The sequence below is a fragment of the Hemiscyllium ocellatum genome, chromosome 11 (genome assembly GCF_020745735.1).
Source record: "Hemiscyllium ocellatum isolate sHemOce1 chromosome 11, sHemOce1.pat.X.cur, whole genome shotgun sequence".
NCBI classification, from domain to species: domain Eukaryota; kingdom Metazoa; phylum Chordata; class Chondrichthyes; order Orectolobiformes; family Hemiscylliidae; genus Hemiscyllium; species Hemiscyllium ocellatum.
In genome coordinates, this window is record NC_083411.1 from 18,853,021 (window position 1) to 18,871,770 (window position 18,750).

At 38.6% G+C, this 18,750-nt stretch overlaps 1 protein-coding gene across 3 annotated transcripts in view; it reads right to left on the reverse strand.

Annotated features, from left to right (window-relative positions):
• ar (androgen receptor) overlaps positions 1–18,750 on the reverse strand; it is a 209,383-nt gene that overhangs the window by 50,125 nt on the left and 140,508 nt on the right. For all 3 annotated transcript variants that reach the window (XM_060832444.1, XM_060832446.1, XM_060832445.1), the window contains exon 5: positions 15,121–15,265. In XM_060832444.1, the coding sequence (XP_060688427.1) occupies positions 15,121–15,265 (145 nt within the window). The remainder of the gene's footprint in view (positions 1–15,120; positions 15,266–18,750) is intronic.

An 18,750-nucleotide genomic window follows, 5' to 3' on the forward strand; every position in this document is an offset into this window, starting at 1 on the left:
TGGGGTTGGGTTCCAGGAAGTTCTCAAGTTGGGTCTGAGGGACATAAAGTGATCTGGGGGCACTGCACTTGGGGTTGTATGAAGTAGGGTTGGGCCTACTGAATAAAAGCTAGACTATTTATTTACTAGCCTAACCTTTCCTGAATAACTGTTTTATTTAGTTTCATTTGAATGCCCCCTTCAACTTAAATAGTCCATTAGAGGGTTATGGATGTCTGGGAATTGCCCAGCAGAATCTTCAATTTCACAGGGAATTCCTTCAGAGTCTGATATGACAGGAATTTTGCAGGGTCCAAGAGAACAAAGTCCGATTAGATGAAAACTTGGGCATAGTTATGTTCTTTTTACTTTTGTTAATATAGAAGGTCTCTGAACATCTGTACCAATCATAGAACACAGATCAGTGTTAAATTTCCACATGAGAAATTACTGCGAAAGAAGAGATGGTCTTATGAAGTAAAAACCAAAATAATTGTGGATGCTGTAAATCAAAAGCAAAAACAGAAGTTGCTGGAAAAGCTCCGTAGGTCAGGCAGTATCTGTGAAGAGAAATCAGAGTTAATGTTTTGGGTCCAGCAACCCTTTCATCAGAACTGATGGTAGCGAGGAAAATGTTGTATGTAGAAGATAAGGTGGGAGGAGAGGATGAGGAGTAAAGGATAGGTAGGGATAGAGCTGAAAGAGAGAGAAGAACGGTTGGACAGACAAAGGAGTGATAGTGATCTGGCTAGGAGAGTGAATAGCTGTTAATAGAGACTGAGAGTGGCTAACAATAGGTAGTGTGTAATGGGAGACTATGTGATAACAAGGCATGGTGTGTGGTTAGGGGGCTAGAAAATGGCAGAGTTCAAGCTTTAAAATTATTTAACTCGATCGTGAGTCTGGAGGGGTGCAGGCTCCCTTGCAGAAAATGAAGTGTGGTTCTTCCGGCCTAAACTGAGCTTCTACAGCACTGCAGCAATCCAGGGAACATGGTGGTGGGTTTAAGTGGCAGGCAACTAGAAACTCAGGGTAATTTTCAGGGGCAGAACATAGGTGTTCTGCAAAGCGGTTACCAGTCTACGTTTCGTTTCCCCAATGTACAGGAAACCACGCTGTGAAAAGTGAATGCAGTAGAGTAAGTTGCTTGAAGTGCAGGTAAATTGCTGCTTCATCTGGAAGGTATGTTTGGGCATTGGATTTGGAGGAGGGTGATGTTGAATGAGCAGGTGTAACACCTTTTGTGACTGCAGGGGAAGATGTCATGGGGCTGTTGGCGGCGGGGGGGGGGGGGGGGCGTGTGTGTGTAAGGAATGAAATCCTTTGTCAACCACGCATACATTAAAAGCATTTCTGAACTGACAGCCAGACTACTGCGACCACTAGGACTCATAACAGCACACAAACCAACAGCCACTCTCAGACAACTCACCAGGACAAAGGACCCGAATCCCAGCATGAGCAAAACCAATGTAGTGTATACAATCCCATTCAAGGACTCCACAAAACACTACATAGGACAAACAGGAAGACAGCTAATGATCCACATCCATGAACACCAACTAGCCACGAAACGACACGACCAGCTATCCTTAGTAGCCACACACGCAGATGACAAGCATCACGAATTCAACTGGGACAACACTACTATTATAGGACAAGCCAAACAGAGAACAGCCAGGGAATTCCTAGAGGCATGGCACTCATCCACAGATTCAATCAATAAGCACATCGACCTGGACCCAATATACCGACCACTGCAATGGACAGCTGGAACTGACAACCAGAATCAGCAGATTCAAACCACTACAAATGGCAGAGGAAAGATCACAGAAGCGCTTCACAGGAGGCTCCCAAGCACTAAGGATGTCACCAAGACAGGGGACGAAACGTCTGCAACACAAATTCCCAGCTCGGCGAACAGAACCACAACAACGTGCACCCGAGCTACAAATCTTCTCACAAACGTTTAGCAATCACTTGTGATCTAGGTTTTTGTGGGTCTACCAATAGTACATGGTCTGCAGTAGTTCAAGGAGGCAGATCACCACCTCCTTCTCAAGGGCAACTATGGACATGCAATAAATGCTGGCCTACATTTATTTAAGCAGATGTCTAACAGTTTTAGAACTCTTGCTAATTTTTCTTTACTTTCATCATTTTGACTTGGAGCTATGAACTGAGAGCTGAAGATGACTTTTGAGGAGAATAAACTGATATTTACTTATGAGGCCACGCCTGGAAGTTAACTGCAGATTGATTCCTGTTCACTGATGCGACACCCATGTCCTGTATGTGAAATGAAATAAACCTGCAATACGATCTTCAACATCATTCCATTCCTTTAGATCTATCCAAACTGACATTTGAAGCTAAGCTACTCAAATGATTAAGAAAATAATTGTAGCTTCCATTCAAGTCTGTCTAAAACATGTCAGTATCTGTTCAGGAAGTAATATTCCAAAGAGGTCAACCTAGGGCGATGAATCCAGTGCTATTCCAAAAGCACCTTTAAATAATATATTCATTGCATTTTACAGATTTCATCCAATTTAAAATACATTTGCACCATACTGAATTTACTTTGCTGCATGTCCACCGAATTTCATGACAGATGTAGATTAGACTTACAGTGTGGAAACAGGCCCTTCGGCCCAACAAGTCCACACCGACCCGTCGAAGCGCAACCCATCCATACCCCTACATTTACCTCTTACCTAACACTACGGGCAATTTAGCATGGCCAATTCACTTGACCCGCACATCTCTGGACTGTGGGAGAAAACCAGAGCACCCGGAGGAAACCCACGCAGACACGGGGAGAACGTGCAAACTCCACACAGTCAGTCGCCTGAGTCGGGAATTGAACCCCGGTCTCAGGCGCTGTGAGACAGCAGTGCTAACCACTGTGCCACCGTGCCGCCCACATCTATGTATTTCTGTAAACATTGCTATAAATTTGTTATTTCCCTCTCTTTATTTGAGTCAATTGATAATCTAGTAAGGTTACATTTAGCTTTGCAACAAGATTATTTAAACTTATTGGAACCAATAGGGATTCAAGATGATTCCACTTGGGACTCTAATTATTCTCTCAGTCTAAGATCTGAGCTTCTCTTTTTCAATTATTATCAACTTTTAAAATTTTGCCTTGGATCCCATTGCTGTTAACTGTTTATTCAGAGATCTTCAATGGGGAATTCAAGGTTTTTGGCTGAGTCCAAATTTCTAATAACTGATTATGAAGCCATTCTTCTTTGCTGAACTGCAGAGTCCTGATGGAGAACTATGGAGAGACAAATTTTCCAAAATGTAAAGGCAAATATAAGAAGAACATTTCCTGCTCAAAAAACTGTTTTAAAATAGACTATCCTTCCTTGTCCTTTTCAACTTTCAGCAGTATCTAACATAGTTTACCAAACTATTCTTTTGTAATGGATGCTCACTGTTACCAACTGAGTGTGTTGCTTTCCCTGCTTCCATTCTTATTCAATTGAATCCAGAATTTACTTTAATGGTTTCTCTTCTTACTCACGTACGGCTATCTCTGGCACTACCAAGGATTAATTATAGGCCCCTCTCATGTGCTGCCACTCAGTGATATGTTAATAAAGCATAGTGTTAGCTTTGCTGATGACACCAAGCTTTACTTGGTCATCACTTTTCTCAATGTCCATATTGTTACTAAATTAAAAGACTGCTTATTTGACATTCAGTACAACAAGAGCAGATATTTCTTTCAAATAAATATTAAGAACACTAACATGATATTTTTCAGGCCTGCTTCAATTCCATTTCCTCAATACCAACTTCATCCTTCTTCTTTCGACAGTGTGAAGTTATATCAGACTGCTGGCAACCATGGTACTGTTTTTCACTTAACTTGAGCTTCTGGCCGCATAGCTGCACTATCATTGCCTAACTCCACCTCCATAACATCACCCAATTTTGCCTCTGCCAAAGCTCTCCCGCTGTTGAAACCTTTGATTTCTATCTTTACCTTCTGGCTTGGCTATTCCAGCCACTCCTGGTTATTTTCCCACATTTGACTCTCTGCAAAGCTGAGGCGATCTAAGACTTCATGTCCTACAAGTAGTACTTTGACTCAGTGGTTAGCACTTCTGCCTCACAGTGCCAGGGACCCCATTTTGATTCCAGGCCTTGGGCAACTGTATGTGTGGAGTTTACACATTCTCCCTGTACCTGTGTGGGTTTCCTCTGGGTGTTCCAGTTTCCTCCCAATGTCCAAAGATTTGCAGATTAGGTGGATTTGGCCTTGCTATATTGCCCATAGTACTCAGGGATGTGTAGGCTAGGTGCATTTGTCAGGGGAAATGAAGAGTAATAGGGTAGGGGAATGTGTCTGAGTAGCATACTCTTCGGAGGATGGGTGTGGACTTGTTGGGTCAAATGGCCTGCTTGCACACTGCAGGGATTCTATGATTCTAACTTGTAGTAAGCCCCATTCACCTTTTAACTCTATGCTTGTTGATCCAAAGTGGCTCTTCAGGGATCAGTGATGGCACCCCCTGCTGTTTGTAATATACATAAATATTTGGAGGAGAATCTAGATGATTTGATTAGTAAATTTGCGGGCGACACAAAGATTGGGAGAGCTGTAGGTAATGAGGAGGATTGCCAGAGAATACAGCTGGTTATAGATAGAATGGAGACTTTGGCAGAGAAATAGCAGATGGAAATTAGTCTGGACAAATGTGAGGTAATGTATTTTGGAAGGTCAAATGGAGGAGGGAAGTATACAGTAAATGGCAGAACTTCAAGATGCATTAACATAGAGGATCTAGGCATTCAGGGCCACAGTCCCTGAAAGTGGCAACAAATGTAGATAAAATGGTCAGGAAGGCATATAGCGTGCTTTCATCAGTCAGGGCACAGAGTATAAAAATTGGCAAGTCATTTTGCAACTGTATAGATCTTTGATAAGGCCACATTTGGAATACTGCATAAAGTTGTGGTTGTAACAGTACCAGAACGATATAAAAGCTTTGTAGAGGGTATAGAGAAGATTTACCAGAAAGTTACCTAGTTTGGAGGGTATTAGCTATAAGGAGAGATTGAGTAAATTTGGTTTATTATCATTTGAACGTTGGAGGTTGAGAGGCAACCTGATACAGGTTTACAAAATTACAAGAGGCATGGATAGAATGGATAGATAGAGTCTTTTTTATCCCCCAGGGTAGAAATGTCAATTATAAGGGGACACAGGTTTAAGACAAAATGGGGAAAGTTTAAAGGAGATGTGAGAGGCAAATATTTTTACACAGAGGGAGCTAAATGCCGGACATGCGCTGCCAGAAGTGGTAGAAGCAAATATAATAGCAATGTATAAAAGGCATCTTGACAGATACAAGACAGGCAGGGAATAGAGGGGTATGGATCACATGGTAACAAATGATCTTTAATTTAGAAAGGCATCATGTATCAATGCAGGTTTGGGGACCAAAGGGCCTGTTCCTGTGCTGTACTGTTCTTTGTTCTCGACTAGAGGTATATTGATTTTAAAATGTCCATTCCTTGTTTTCAACTCCCTCCTCTCTATCTCTGCGTAGCATCCAGATCTAGAATCCTTTGAGATAACTACATACATCTAAATATATTTTTTTTGAGCATCTCCAATTTTAACTCCTGTATTGGCTACCTAGGCCACAGTTCTGAAAATTCCTCACTAATTTTCTCAACCTAATTTGCTTTTATCGTTCAAGACTTCTTTAAGGCTCCTTCTTTGACCCAACCTTTGGTCATTTAAACTAATACCTCTCTGAGGTTCAATACGATAACTTGTCTATACGTGTCCAATTGGATTGCTTTACTGTCTTAAATGAACTATGTTAGTATAATCTGAAACTAATGACGGTTGGAGTTCTATGCCTTCTTGGGAGCATCTACATACTGGGAGTACAAGTCTATGAGTCAATACTCTTGTTTTGTGCTCCTGCTGAAAGCATGCTTAAAGGTCCATAATGCTATAACACTAATATTACAGCTCCATGTTGAGTAATTAGTAAAATTGTCATCTGCAGGAGATGAACTAATTTGATTGGCTTTAATGTTAGCATTCTGTAGGTAGATTTATCAGCTACTTCATATTTTGTATTCAATTCCTTGGGATTAAAATCTTAAATTCTGTATTTTCTGTTTGGAAAATATTTGAAAGACAACTATGGAATCAGTAACTTTGAATGATGTATTGAGCGAGGCATTGCTGACTAATAGTGTGTCTGGAATACTAAATCACATCATTTCATAGTAGTTTCTATATATCTGAAGGGAAACAAAATTTAGAGTTACAAGGGAAGTACAACTGAGTTGATCTTGCAGAAAACTAGCATGGAAATGTTGGAATGAATGGGGCCAAGCTGTGCTGTAACCATGCTATGATTCATCCAGGATTCGTGTAAAGTTAAAGTACCTATTGTATATGACTGAGAGTTATTAAACTGTCTCTCCTTTAATTTAAAGTAAAATGGAACATGTAATTTGCCACTAGTTCTGCCTGACTATAGCCCAAGTAGGGCTGAAGTTAAGCCTTACTGAAGTTTAACACCTGAACACGAAAAATCAGTAGAGCAACTGGTGTTGCCATGGCTAGACTTACCAACTATTAGATTCTGAGTATCTGGAGAGTGAAAGAAAGACTTAAAGAGAAAAACAGTGAATATGTGGTATTCGAAGAGATGGACCTTGTTGAAATTTATAGACTGAGAAATTACCTATAGATACCTTGCTGCTGGAGTCATATTGATTTATCAGTCTGTTTGGGGACAAAACAGCATTTTTAAATCAAAATTCTTCCAGTATTCAGTGTTTGCTGACTACAATAAAAAAAACTGTCTTATTTATTGAAACATCAGTAGTGTCGCGACACGAAAGAAAACATTTGCCATGAAGTACAGTTCGTGGCCGGGGTTTGTGCATGGAGTGTTTAAACATAAGGAGGCTGTTGTTCTGCAGTTGGTCTTCGTTTCTGGATAACGAGGAATGTTTATGCTCTCACCACCTCCCACAGGCATATTACAAAGATTTCCCTCCCTGGCCAAATAATGATTGCAACTTCTGTGGGCACTAAATCCAACAGCTGGTGAATTCAAAGGATGTGATCCCACCCACTGTGCAGCTAGACCTTCTAACACTGTTGTATAATGTGTTTAATTTATAAGTCCAAGTATAATTCACAGGAGCATAATCAGGCTGCAAAGGATGCAAAGAGTGACAACATCCTGGTCAGAGGCGAGCTTGAAGGAGAATTTTAAAGGCTGAGGAAGAAAGTATAGATCAATGGAACATTAAATCTATATAGCTAAAAGCAGTGCAGCCAAAGGTGATGAATGGAGGGATATAGTGGAACTCACAAGAAATGACAGTACAGGTACAAATTGGGGGGAGGGGGGGGGGGGGGTAGTGTTAGGGTGACTGTGGGTCAGCAAGGTGGGTTTATGGGGTTAGAAAAGGCTATAGGAATACAGTCATTAAATAACTTAAAAACAGATGGGAATTATAAATTGGTGTCACTGAGTTCCTTGGAGTTAAGTATGGTAACAGAGCGGGAGAGTGAGATTAAGTGGTTGGAACATGATGCACTATAGATTACAGCAGCAGGGCATTGAATAAGTTGAAGTTTACCAATGGTGGAAAATTGGAGATTTCTGAGGAGAGCACAGGAAGAGATGAATTAAAAGTTGACAATATGTTGAAGGCTTCAGTAACAGCTGGAATGGTGCAGGACTGATGTAGGCAATGTTGCAAAAGTGGAAAAAGGCAAGTTTTATGATGGAAAGACAATAGGTACAGGAGTAGGTCATTCTGCCCTTCGAGCCTGCACCACCATTCAATATGATCATGGCTGATCATCCTTAATCAGTATCCTGTTCCTGCCTCATCTCCATAACCCTTGATTCCACTATCCTTGAGAGCTCTATCCAACTTTTTCTTAAACAAATCCAGAGACTGGACCTCCACTGCCCTCTGGGGCAGAGCATTCCACACAACCACCACTCTCTGGGTGAAGAAGTTTCTCCTCATCTCTGTCCTAAATGGTCTACCCCGTATTTTTAAGCTGTGTCCTCTGGTTTGGCACTCACCCATCAGCGGAAACATATTTTCTCCCTCCAGAGTGTCCAATCCTTTCATAATCTCATATGTCTCACTCTGATCCCCTCTCAGTCTTCTAAACTCAAGGATATACAAGCCCAGTCGCTCCAGTCTTTCAGCATAAGGTAGTCCCGCCATTCCAGAAATTGACCTCGTGAACCTACGCCACACTCCCACAATAGCCAGAATGTCTTTCCTCAAATTTGGAGACCAGAACTGTACACAGTACTCCAAGTGTGGTCTCACGAGGGCCCTTTACAGCTGAAGAAGAACCTCTTTGCTTCTATACACAATCCCTCTTGATAGGAAGGCCAGCATGCAATTAGCCTTCTTCACTACCTGCTGTACCTGCATGCTTACCTTCATTGATTGGTGTCCAAGAACACCCAGATCTCTTTGTACTGTCCCTTTACCTAAATTGATTCCATTTAGATAGTAATCTGCCTTCCTGTTCTTGCCACCAAAGTGGACAACCATAGACTTTACACACATTAAACTGCATTTGAAAGAATACTGCATTTGAAATTCCAGACAGGATCAAATAGATCACCAAGGTAGTGCTTAGCCTGGTTCATATGGAGAGATGGAAGAATAAACTTGAATGGACAAAATAATCTGGATTTGCCAGTGGTGCCAAGGACTACGAAATCAAAGAAACCAGCAAAGGACACAGTTAAAGGCTATGAAAGGGGAAGGTGATTTGCATCAAAAAGTAGGTTGTAAAAGAACAGGTTACCACAATTTTAATGACAAAGAATTCACAAACTCCATGCACTCTTATTGGAGGTGAGGGCACAGAGAAAATGATTGGATTTAAAGGAGATTGTTAGTAGCAGAAAAAAACTAATACTTTAATTAATGTTTAGCCTATGCCTGGAGAGAACTGCCATGGGCCCTCAGATGGATGGAGTCAGAGTAAAACAGCAGGAGGCCCTTCAGCTCATTGAGTCTGTGCCGAGTTATCTTCACTAATCCCATTTTCCAGCACTTGCCCCACAACCTTGAATGTTATATTTCAAGCGCGCATCCAGGTAAAGGTAGTGAGGGTTCCTGTCTCTATTACTCTCCCAGTCAATGCATTCCTCATGTTCATAACTCTCTAAATCTTCTGCCATCAGCTTAAAAGGTGTGCCCCCTTGGGACGCAGAATTGAAAACATTTTAAGGCATTGGTAGATAGATTCTTGATTACCAAGGGATGAAACATTATCTTTCCCTTAATATACTTATAGAATATTTTGGAATTCTCCCTAATTTTACCAGCAAGTGTTTTCTCATGCCCCCTCTTTGCTCTTCTACTTGCTTTCTTAAGTTCCCCTCTACACTTTTTATACTCCATGAGGACCTTTGTTAATGTATTCCTTTTGTACCTGCTAAACATCTCTCTTTTCTTTCTTATTTAGTTTGAATATTCCAAGACATCCAGGGTTTTCTAGGCTTGTTGGGCCTACATTTGACCCTCATGGGAACATTTGGACCTCAACTCTCCCCATTTCCCTTTTGAACACTCCTCAGTTTCTTGCTGCATGTTTTTCCACAGGGAGCTGTTCCCATTCTACTTTAGTCAAATCTTGCCCTATTTTAATAAATCCACCTTCCCTAATCAAAAAAAAACTTTCTTTGCAGATCATCCTTTTCTATGACAAGGTTTAACTGTACTGTGCTGTAGTTGCTATAACTAACATGCTCCCCAATTGCCAGCTGACCACATATTCAACTTCTTTTCCCAGAATTAGCTCTAGCCCTGCACCTTTCCTTGCTGGCTTTCCTACATGTTGAAATAAAATGTTCTCCTGAACACATGCACACCTTAATTACACTTTACACTCTAATTATTCCTTTGAATGTTGGAGAAGTTGAAATCTTGGAAGTAATTACATTATTCCACCCCCCATGAACTGACTGCATATCTGCTCCTCTATTGCTTGCTGTCAAAAGGGGCTTTGGACAATTGGTGCCTACTTGCACCTATGCCTCCTTTATTCTTCTAGTGGAAAGTGCTTTTCTGCTGTGTACTATATTGAGGCTCTGTTGTGTGTTTGAAAAATGGCTGCGGCTCCTTTACATGTTTAGGTCAATGTATTTTCAGAACTTGGCAGCACTTTAAGCTTTCAAGCTGAGAGTTTAGTTGGTTTAGTTGGTTTGATTTGCAGTACACTCTGTACTTTCTTTACAGTCAGAATGAATTTACTACATCACTCACGTGCCACCTTAGATGCATGAATACACATGGCTGTGCCTACAATTTTAGGAATCTTGAGAAAAATTTAATGATTGATTCATTTTCTGTTTCTTTTTCTATAATTCAGCACTCCAGTGCTCTCACTCTGTTTCAATCATTTACTGACTGAGTTACTATGGTCAGCCGTTACACTTTGCTGTTATTCTCTTCTTGCAAAAGTTTTAATTGTGTTTCTTATTTGAAGGTACTTCCTTTATCTTTCCAATGATTTCTACCAATTGCCTTATTTTGCTTTAATAATCTGTAATGGCACCTTTTTCCTCAGCTATTTCTCACTCAGGTATTGCAGCTGTAAAGTCACCATAGCACCAAGGACCATCGGGCTGTTCTCATTAGATAGTGACAATATTTGGTAGCTTAATCTGAGGATCACCACACCTCAGCAAAGGGGCAAGGTTGAGTTGAAGGGACCTTCATGGTAGCCTCATGGATCGAACCTGGACTGTTACTGTCACTCTGTGTCACAAACTGACCATACAGTAAACTGAGTTAACCTACACCTGTAGGCACCAAATCACTTTGGTGAGAAAGGCTACAAAAGGTAGAATGGGAGTAGTCTTAAGTTGACAACTGATGGCATTGAAGAAGGGACGTCTTAGAACATCCTTGCCCATGACTTGTAGGCAAACTGTCATCATGTTGGGTTTAAATTGCTGTGTGGTTGTAGAAACTGTATGCTAACTGAAGCTTTTAATTGTGTTTGGGAAGGATACAATGGCAGAAGTAATAGTCTGAACGGGAAGTTTGTCAGCATTCTTTTGTGAATTATTTATATTTATGTCAAGATTATCTTTTAGGGTGTACACGACAGGAAACAAATCATGGTAAATCTGGTGATCGCAAAGTTGAAGAAATACCCTGTGGGTATGAGAAATCTTGGTGCATGATAAACAATCATGAAGATTGGATCCAAGAATTATATTTTTCTTGCAACTTGATTGTATTGATATGTTTCTGCAAAAACATCTGGTATGGAATTATGAAATTTTTTTTACAAATATCAAAGAAACAACACTAACTGAATATCCTAAGAATATAAAGATCTAACCATAACTTATAATATTTGACAGAAACAGTTCAAAAGAATAATGTTTTTTACAATTATAAATGTATAGTAAAATGCAATACTTTTTTAGTTAATAAATTCTGTCTCCAGTAAGTATTTGTATCTTCCAAACCAATGTCAACCTGATAAAATTTCTTGACACATAGTACTGTGATGTTTCTATTGTTGGCACTGTGAATAAAGAGTCAGTAATGTAATTGTTTGTCAATATTTTGAGATAGCTATCACAATTTTGCATTCCATTTGTTCTGCATCTAAAGCTGAGTGTTCTCACAAGTACGATTCTGATGAATATAAAGTTCTACAGTTAATATTTAGTATATTGTTTGGTATTCTTTTTTGCATTAGATGTTAACTGAGGCTGCTGCTCAAGTGAATGGAAGAGGTCATATGACGCTACTCAAAGAACAAAATTCTGATACCACCCAATATTCTTCGTTTGAGCAGCAGTACAAGAAACAAATCAGCAGATCGTTTGCCCATGTGCTATATGTGGGCCTTTGTGCTCAGATGGCTTCCATGTCCACTTTCATAACAAAAAATACAGTTCAAAAGTAATTCATTCACTTTGTATTCTCATGAATGCCTGAACGTACTACATAAATTCAAGTTCCTAGTTTGCCTGAACCAGAGCGTATTACTTAGTGATTCTATCCATTGGCATAAATGGGTGCAAGACTTTGTGGTCCTGAACATAAATCCAACAGTTAAGCCAGGATCATACAACTGGTGCCCTCTAGTGCTGAAGCTGCTAGGATTGTCACATTTCAGTATTGTGACAGCCTCCAGCTTTCCTTGTTTACCAGTTAAGTTTGTTTTTCTTTCTTTTACTGCTCTCTGCCCACCATGAATATGGCTGTCTTAGAAACGCACAACTGAAGTGCTGACAATGTATTTAAAAGTGCACTAATTGCACTTATAAACAGACAGTGCAATGTTGTTTTCTTTTGTAGACATGTCCTAAAAAATCAATTATTTTCTCTTCTTGAAAATTCTTAGCTGACGTTAATTGACTTCATGATCTAGAAGCTAAAATAGAAGCCTGCAAGATATACAAAATTTAATAAAAAAAAGCTAAATTATTAGAATTGCGGCAACTGTAGAAACATTTTATGTGATGGACTATCCATACCTTCAAAGTGAGTTAAGACTGAAAATCTGCATTAATATTGCGTAATGCAATGACTGAAAGATAAAATAAAATCCTTCTGATGTAATTGCGTCTGATCTTTATAAAATATGGAACAGAAACCTATTGTAAATCACCCATCTTGATCGTGAATTGCTGTGTTGACTTTTATGCACATGCTCTAATAATGAAAATAATGAGCACTTTTTTTTTCTAAAGTGCCAAGATTGATGGCTTTGCGTCCTACAAAAAAGAAAACTGAAAGATGAACTGTGCTGATGAAAATGAATATCTTCAGTGACTGTAAAAATTGTTTAACAATTTGCTTCACCTAATCTACAAATTGTGGTAAAAGAGATGAACTGATCCAATTCATATTGGGAATTATAATGATTAGACAATAAAAATACCATTTGGCACAAAAAGAAATGGAGATATTTGTGCTTATACTTGATGGAATATATGAATGCTAATCACATGTATCATCATTCACTTCTAACATCATGATACCATTTCATTTGGATGCCAAAATACAATGTTCTCTTACAAAATAAAAAAAACACTTTTTTCTCTTATAATGTGTTGCAGATTATTAGAAGAAAGATTATTTAGATTTCCACATATAGCACGAACTTTCAGAAGTCAGAAGCCTTTAAGCAGGTTTGAAATTGCAGTCCATTATTTGCAGTGAAGCTGCTCTGGGATGCTCTCCCACAAAATTATGACTTTTTGCTTTCTGACTAATGGCAAATTTTGACCTGCACACTTGCATTTTTCTGACTTCTTTCTTGTGAGCATCATACCCACTTAGTTAAGAAATTTGTCCAATCCTAGAATTCCCACTCCTTTTATATATTGGCAAGTCTTATCAACATAGTCACAAAATAATACTTTTTGCAAGTGATATCCATAAAATTGAGAAAATGGCTAACATAGTCAAGCTCAGAAATATGCTGATGTATCATTCCAAGGGACACTAACAAATTCAAAGACATTAAGGAAATGCATGAATATTGAGCATGTTTTATGCAAGTAGTTCAACCAAACTGGAAAATAATTGTGCAGAAGCCTTCCTGAAAATTTAATATACATCCCACAATTTTGGTTGCTTAAAAATTGTATACAGGTTGATATGAATACACACACAGTAATTGTACTTTTCCTTAAATTTAGATATCGCCATTTATTTCCAAAAGCAACTCCAGATTCTGTCCTGAGTAAGACTTTTGATCAATGCCCCAGCATTCCTAAAGGAAGAATGAAGCTATTCAATATAAGATAGGATCATACTCGTTTAAATTACATCACAACAGGAAGTTAGTTGCCCATATTTTAGAAGTGTATGTGGAAAAAGCCAAACTACTCCAACCCACCATATTATTTCTCCACATATTTCAGAATGCCAGAAGGTTTCCAGAATGCCAGGCAGTTACAGAAGAGAAAAGAATTGTTGCAACGTTTAATGGGTGTATTTGCAAAGCTCACAACTCAAGAAGTCAAAACTGGCATTTTATAATTGGCACATGTTAAAAACAAATACTACAATGTAAACAGTTTATAAATTTAATGATTAACATTAACAACGAATACAATGCCAGTAATAGTACCAATTTAAATATAAGTAAAATTCAACAATTTTCAATTTGCACACATTTTGGCAGAACCTGACAATTCAGTAACTTTTTAAAACTTCAGATGAGAAACCTGACTAATTCAGATCTCCATTGTCAATGATATCCAATTATAACGGGGGTGAATGATTAAACTATTGTCATCCCCATAATGAGTATGGGGAACTTTTGAAAATTACTTGATCGAAACAGAAAAAGAATTGTTATTAGTGAGTTTTGAGAAGATTCGTAGCTCAGGTTGAGGTTCTGGATGTAGGTTTGCTTGCTGAGTTGGAAGGTTCATTTTCAGACATTTTGTCACCATACTAGGTAACATCTTCAGTGAGTCTCTGGACGAAGCATTGCTGCTGATTCCTCCTTTCCATTTATAGGTTTGGGTTTCCTTTCTAAACCTATAAATAGAAAGTAGAAAACACCCGCAGTGCTTCGTCTGGATGCTCACTGAAGATGTTACCTAGTATAGTGACAAAATGTTTGAAAATGAACCTTCTAGCTCAGCAAACAAACCTATATCCAGAAGAATTGTTATGTTTGAAGAAACACACCTCTTTCTTTTGTAGGGCCAGGTAAAAGTACTTTACAATTATAAAGATTTGCTGTGAACATTTTTATTTTAAAAGATAATTTTAGCTTTGCCTGTCAAAAGCTTTCATTTGCCATCAGTTTTAATTCATCTAACAATATTAGATATTCCTGCACTGTCAAAAGTAGCAAACAGTTCTCCACAAGGGAGATTCAGCATCACAAGAAGCCACGACAAACTGAAGGCATGGAATATAGCAGACCAAACATCACTCAAGGATTTAGAGTCAAGTTTATAAAATGAGGTCCCTTATTAGGGAAGGAAGACTGTCACAGCCAATAGGATTTATTGGTTGACTGTTTTGACAAATCGCTAATAAATTCTGTAATTTTAACCTAAAGTCAGTGCACAGCACACTCCTAACAGAAATATTTTCACTTACTCATTAAATACCAAGTCTGGTGCAAAGTAGAGCATTCTGGAATTCACAATTCTATAAGACCTCCATCCCATTGCGAAGACCATAACTGCCATCCACGAATACTGTATGAGACTCATTTGGTCATCCACATGTAAATTGCGAAAACCTGTAGACAAGGAGCACTTCTGCTGAAATAATGTTGAATGATAATATGTACTGATCAGTACACAGCTGTGCAAACAGCAGACCTTCTTAGCAGAAAAAAAACATAAAGAACAAAAATTAACCATGGTGCAAGTGAATACATAGATATTTGGAGTTTTGTGCACTAATCAGGTTGCATATTTTTAACCACATTCTCAAACTCATGGTTAATTTACTATGCCAGTATTGATTCAAACTAAATTCAAATGCTGTTTATATTTTCATTTCATTATGATCAGCAAATCTAAGCATGGTCATCTTATCTACATAAGCCATTTTTAGGGAAGCTTCTAATAAATAATTGTAGTTCCTGTTAATTTCTTGAGTTATAAATGGTTTAGATAACAGCTCCTCACTTGAAAAAAAAGCTTAGGCATTGCTGTCAACAAATATGTGATAAGAGCCAAAAATAGTAACAGTAAGAAGGTAAAATGTTGGTATATGCTGCTGTTTCGGTTCATTTCTGAATTGCGATAAGATAAATCTATTATGCGACTGATAAAGTGCTCAATTTATGCAGGAGACCAATAACCAAAGATCAGACCTTTAACAGTGAAGTGTTATATTGCGCAGTAACTTTCTTTGCTCAATGCATTCAGTTCAAATGGACCTTGTGCTACTGCAGAGCTTGGAGTGAGAATATTGGACTTTTCATTGAAAACCCTGCATGTATTGCCCATATGCAGGACTGGGACTGTATTCAGTGCAGTACCAGCACTGGACCTGGCAGCTAAACCACATTTGATGTCACACTGAATGCAAAATTCACCACCAAATACTATCTTTTGCTGCACATTAAAGCTTCCATATTTTGTACTGTTAATGATTGCAGAAATATGCCCAATTGTGGTAAAGTCTAGCAGGAAAGCATGAGTATCACCTTGAGAAGAATTTGCAGTCAACAATCTAACATGCATATCACACAATAGCAGTCAAAGTCAGCCTAATCATAAATTTTATGTGTAGAATTCCTTCCAGTATTGGTGTGCAAACTTTCAGCAGTTTGCTGCCCACAGTTGTATTAAAGTCATAAATGTGTTATTCAGTTGGACCAATACTTTCTAAGATTAGTTGCTGACTAATAGGAAAAGTACGAAGGAAACAATTCCAAAAGCTTGTTAAATTCGCAGATGTCTTAAATCCAAAGGATTATGAACTGGACTAATTTGGGCAATCTATACACGACTTTATGCCCATTACAAACTATAAAAGGATTACTGTATTTCACCTTGCATGTAATATCTAACCACGAGCATAGACTCATGCATTTCAATGTGTACTTACTCAGTAGCTTTCACAGCAGCTTCATTTTAAGAAAGCCATCTGTTTTACCGATTTTGAAAGTCAATAAAGGGTGGAAAGGACTACCCCAGTATAATCAGGATGATCTTTGCAGATCAGACCCAAATGTCTATGTACCAACTTTGGATAGAATGTAAGAATTTTAAAGCCTGTGTTTCAATCAGAATTATCAAATTGGTATTTCAAAACCACTCTTTAAAAGTCTGGTCTGATAAGACTTACAAATCCAAGCCTCACCTCTACCCTCTCCAATTCTGTAAAGTTTGACAAAATAACCTGCATGATCTAGAACTTCACTCTGAAAGAGATTTCAATGTACAGATCAATTACCAGAATGAGTAAGACAAGTCATAGCATGGTTAAAAAAAATCAAAAATGTCAATGAGTACTGAGTAGCAGTATCAGCAGTGCAGAAAGGAAGGCTGCTGTGTCTTCCAAGGAGTGCTAAATCCATATCAGTTTTTAATAGGATAAAGTAACTGTGCTGTATTCATCTAGCACAGTTACATGCTCAAAGGTTCAAATGAGCTATTAGCATTTTATACTGGGTAACAGTCTGCATGCAGTATAGGGCACTTATTTCTCATATTATATAAAGTTGGCAATTTAAGCTAAAATGGTGTTTTTACTTGATATCAAAGCCTCATTTTAAGTCATTTAACATTAAATCTAGCACTACTCTGAAGGAAATTTCCTGTAAAAGCAGTACGTGCACTGGCAAACAGCAGGGTTTAAGCAAATACAGCTAGGGATCTACCAGCTAGATCTCCTTGGAATATACAATGCAAGTACTCTTCATGTGAATCAGCCCTGTCTAGTACTGATGTTGCCAATCATCAAGCCATTTCCTCTCATGCCTGGCAAATTGTAAACTTCTGAAGGGAGAGTGGTCATCACAGACTACCTACTTTTTCTGTTTTTAGTAAGGTTTGTAACATGAGTGATAAAATAAATTTTCTTAAATGTGCAATATCAAAGACTACAACAGTTTTTATGAGTAAATATATGTTTTGATTAACTTTAGGACTTTATCTCATTCTAACTGGAGCTCACAGTTGATTAGGAGCTCATAATTCTGGTTTATCAACAGAAAACAGCAAAATTGTTTGTGAGATCGATAAGCTTTGATAGTTCAGTAAACCACAAATAACCTTTTAATAACATATAAAAGGATGTTCCAGGCTTAATTGTAAACAAAATTGTTATCTCTAAACTTGATACCCCCATCCCTCTCCTGACCAGATTTTCCTCTACTCCAAAAACCTTTGAGGTAATTCTATTCTCCATGTCTTAAATTTCACCAAATCCTATTCACTGACTGGCTTAGGGCTCACCGAACTACAGAGGGTCCCTCTCAAACCATGTCTCAATTCTAATATTCTCATCCTGTTTTTCAAATTTCTTCATGAACTGCTCCCTGTCTTCTTCCTTTAAAATACTCCATAAAATGTGCTCTTCGACCAAGCTTTTGGTCACATGCCCTCATATCTCTGTTTGTCTTATAATGCTCATTTGAAGCACCTTGTGATGGTTTATTACATTAAGACTGATTTACAAATACCAGTTGTTGTTGCATTATACATCAATTTATTTATTGAATGCCATACTTAGCAATCACTGTTGTGGTTCTGTTTGCCGAGCTGGGAATTTGCGTTGCAGATGTTTCGTCCCCTGTCTAGGTGACATCCTCAGTACTTGGGAGCCTCATCCATAGATTCAATCAATAAGCACATCGACCTGGACCCAATATACCAACCACTGCAACGGACAGCTGGATCTGACAACCGGAAGCAGCAGATACAAATCAATATAAATGCTGGAGGAAACATCATAGTAGCGCTTCACAGGAAGCACCCAAGCACTAAGGATGTCACTTAGAGAGGGGAACGAAACGTCTGCAACACAAATTCCCAGCTCGGTGAACAGAACCATAACAACGAGCACCCGAGCTACAAATCTTCTCACAAACGTTTAGCAATCACTTGTGATCTAGATTTTTGTGGCTGGCCACACCAGTGGTATAAAGAGGTTAGAAGATCACATAAAAGCAGTGAAGATTGATCTTAGAGCTGGAATTCTAATGCAATACAAGACAGACACTACATTCGACAAACTGCACTGCCAACATACACATTAACATACGTA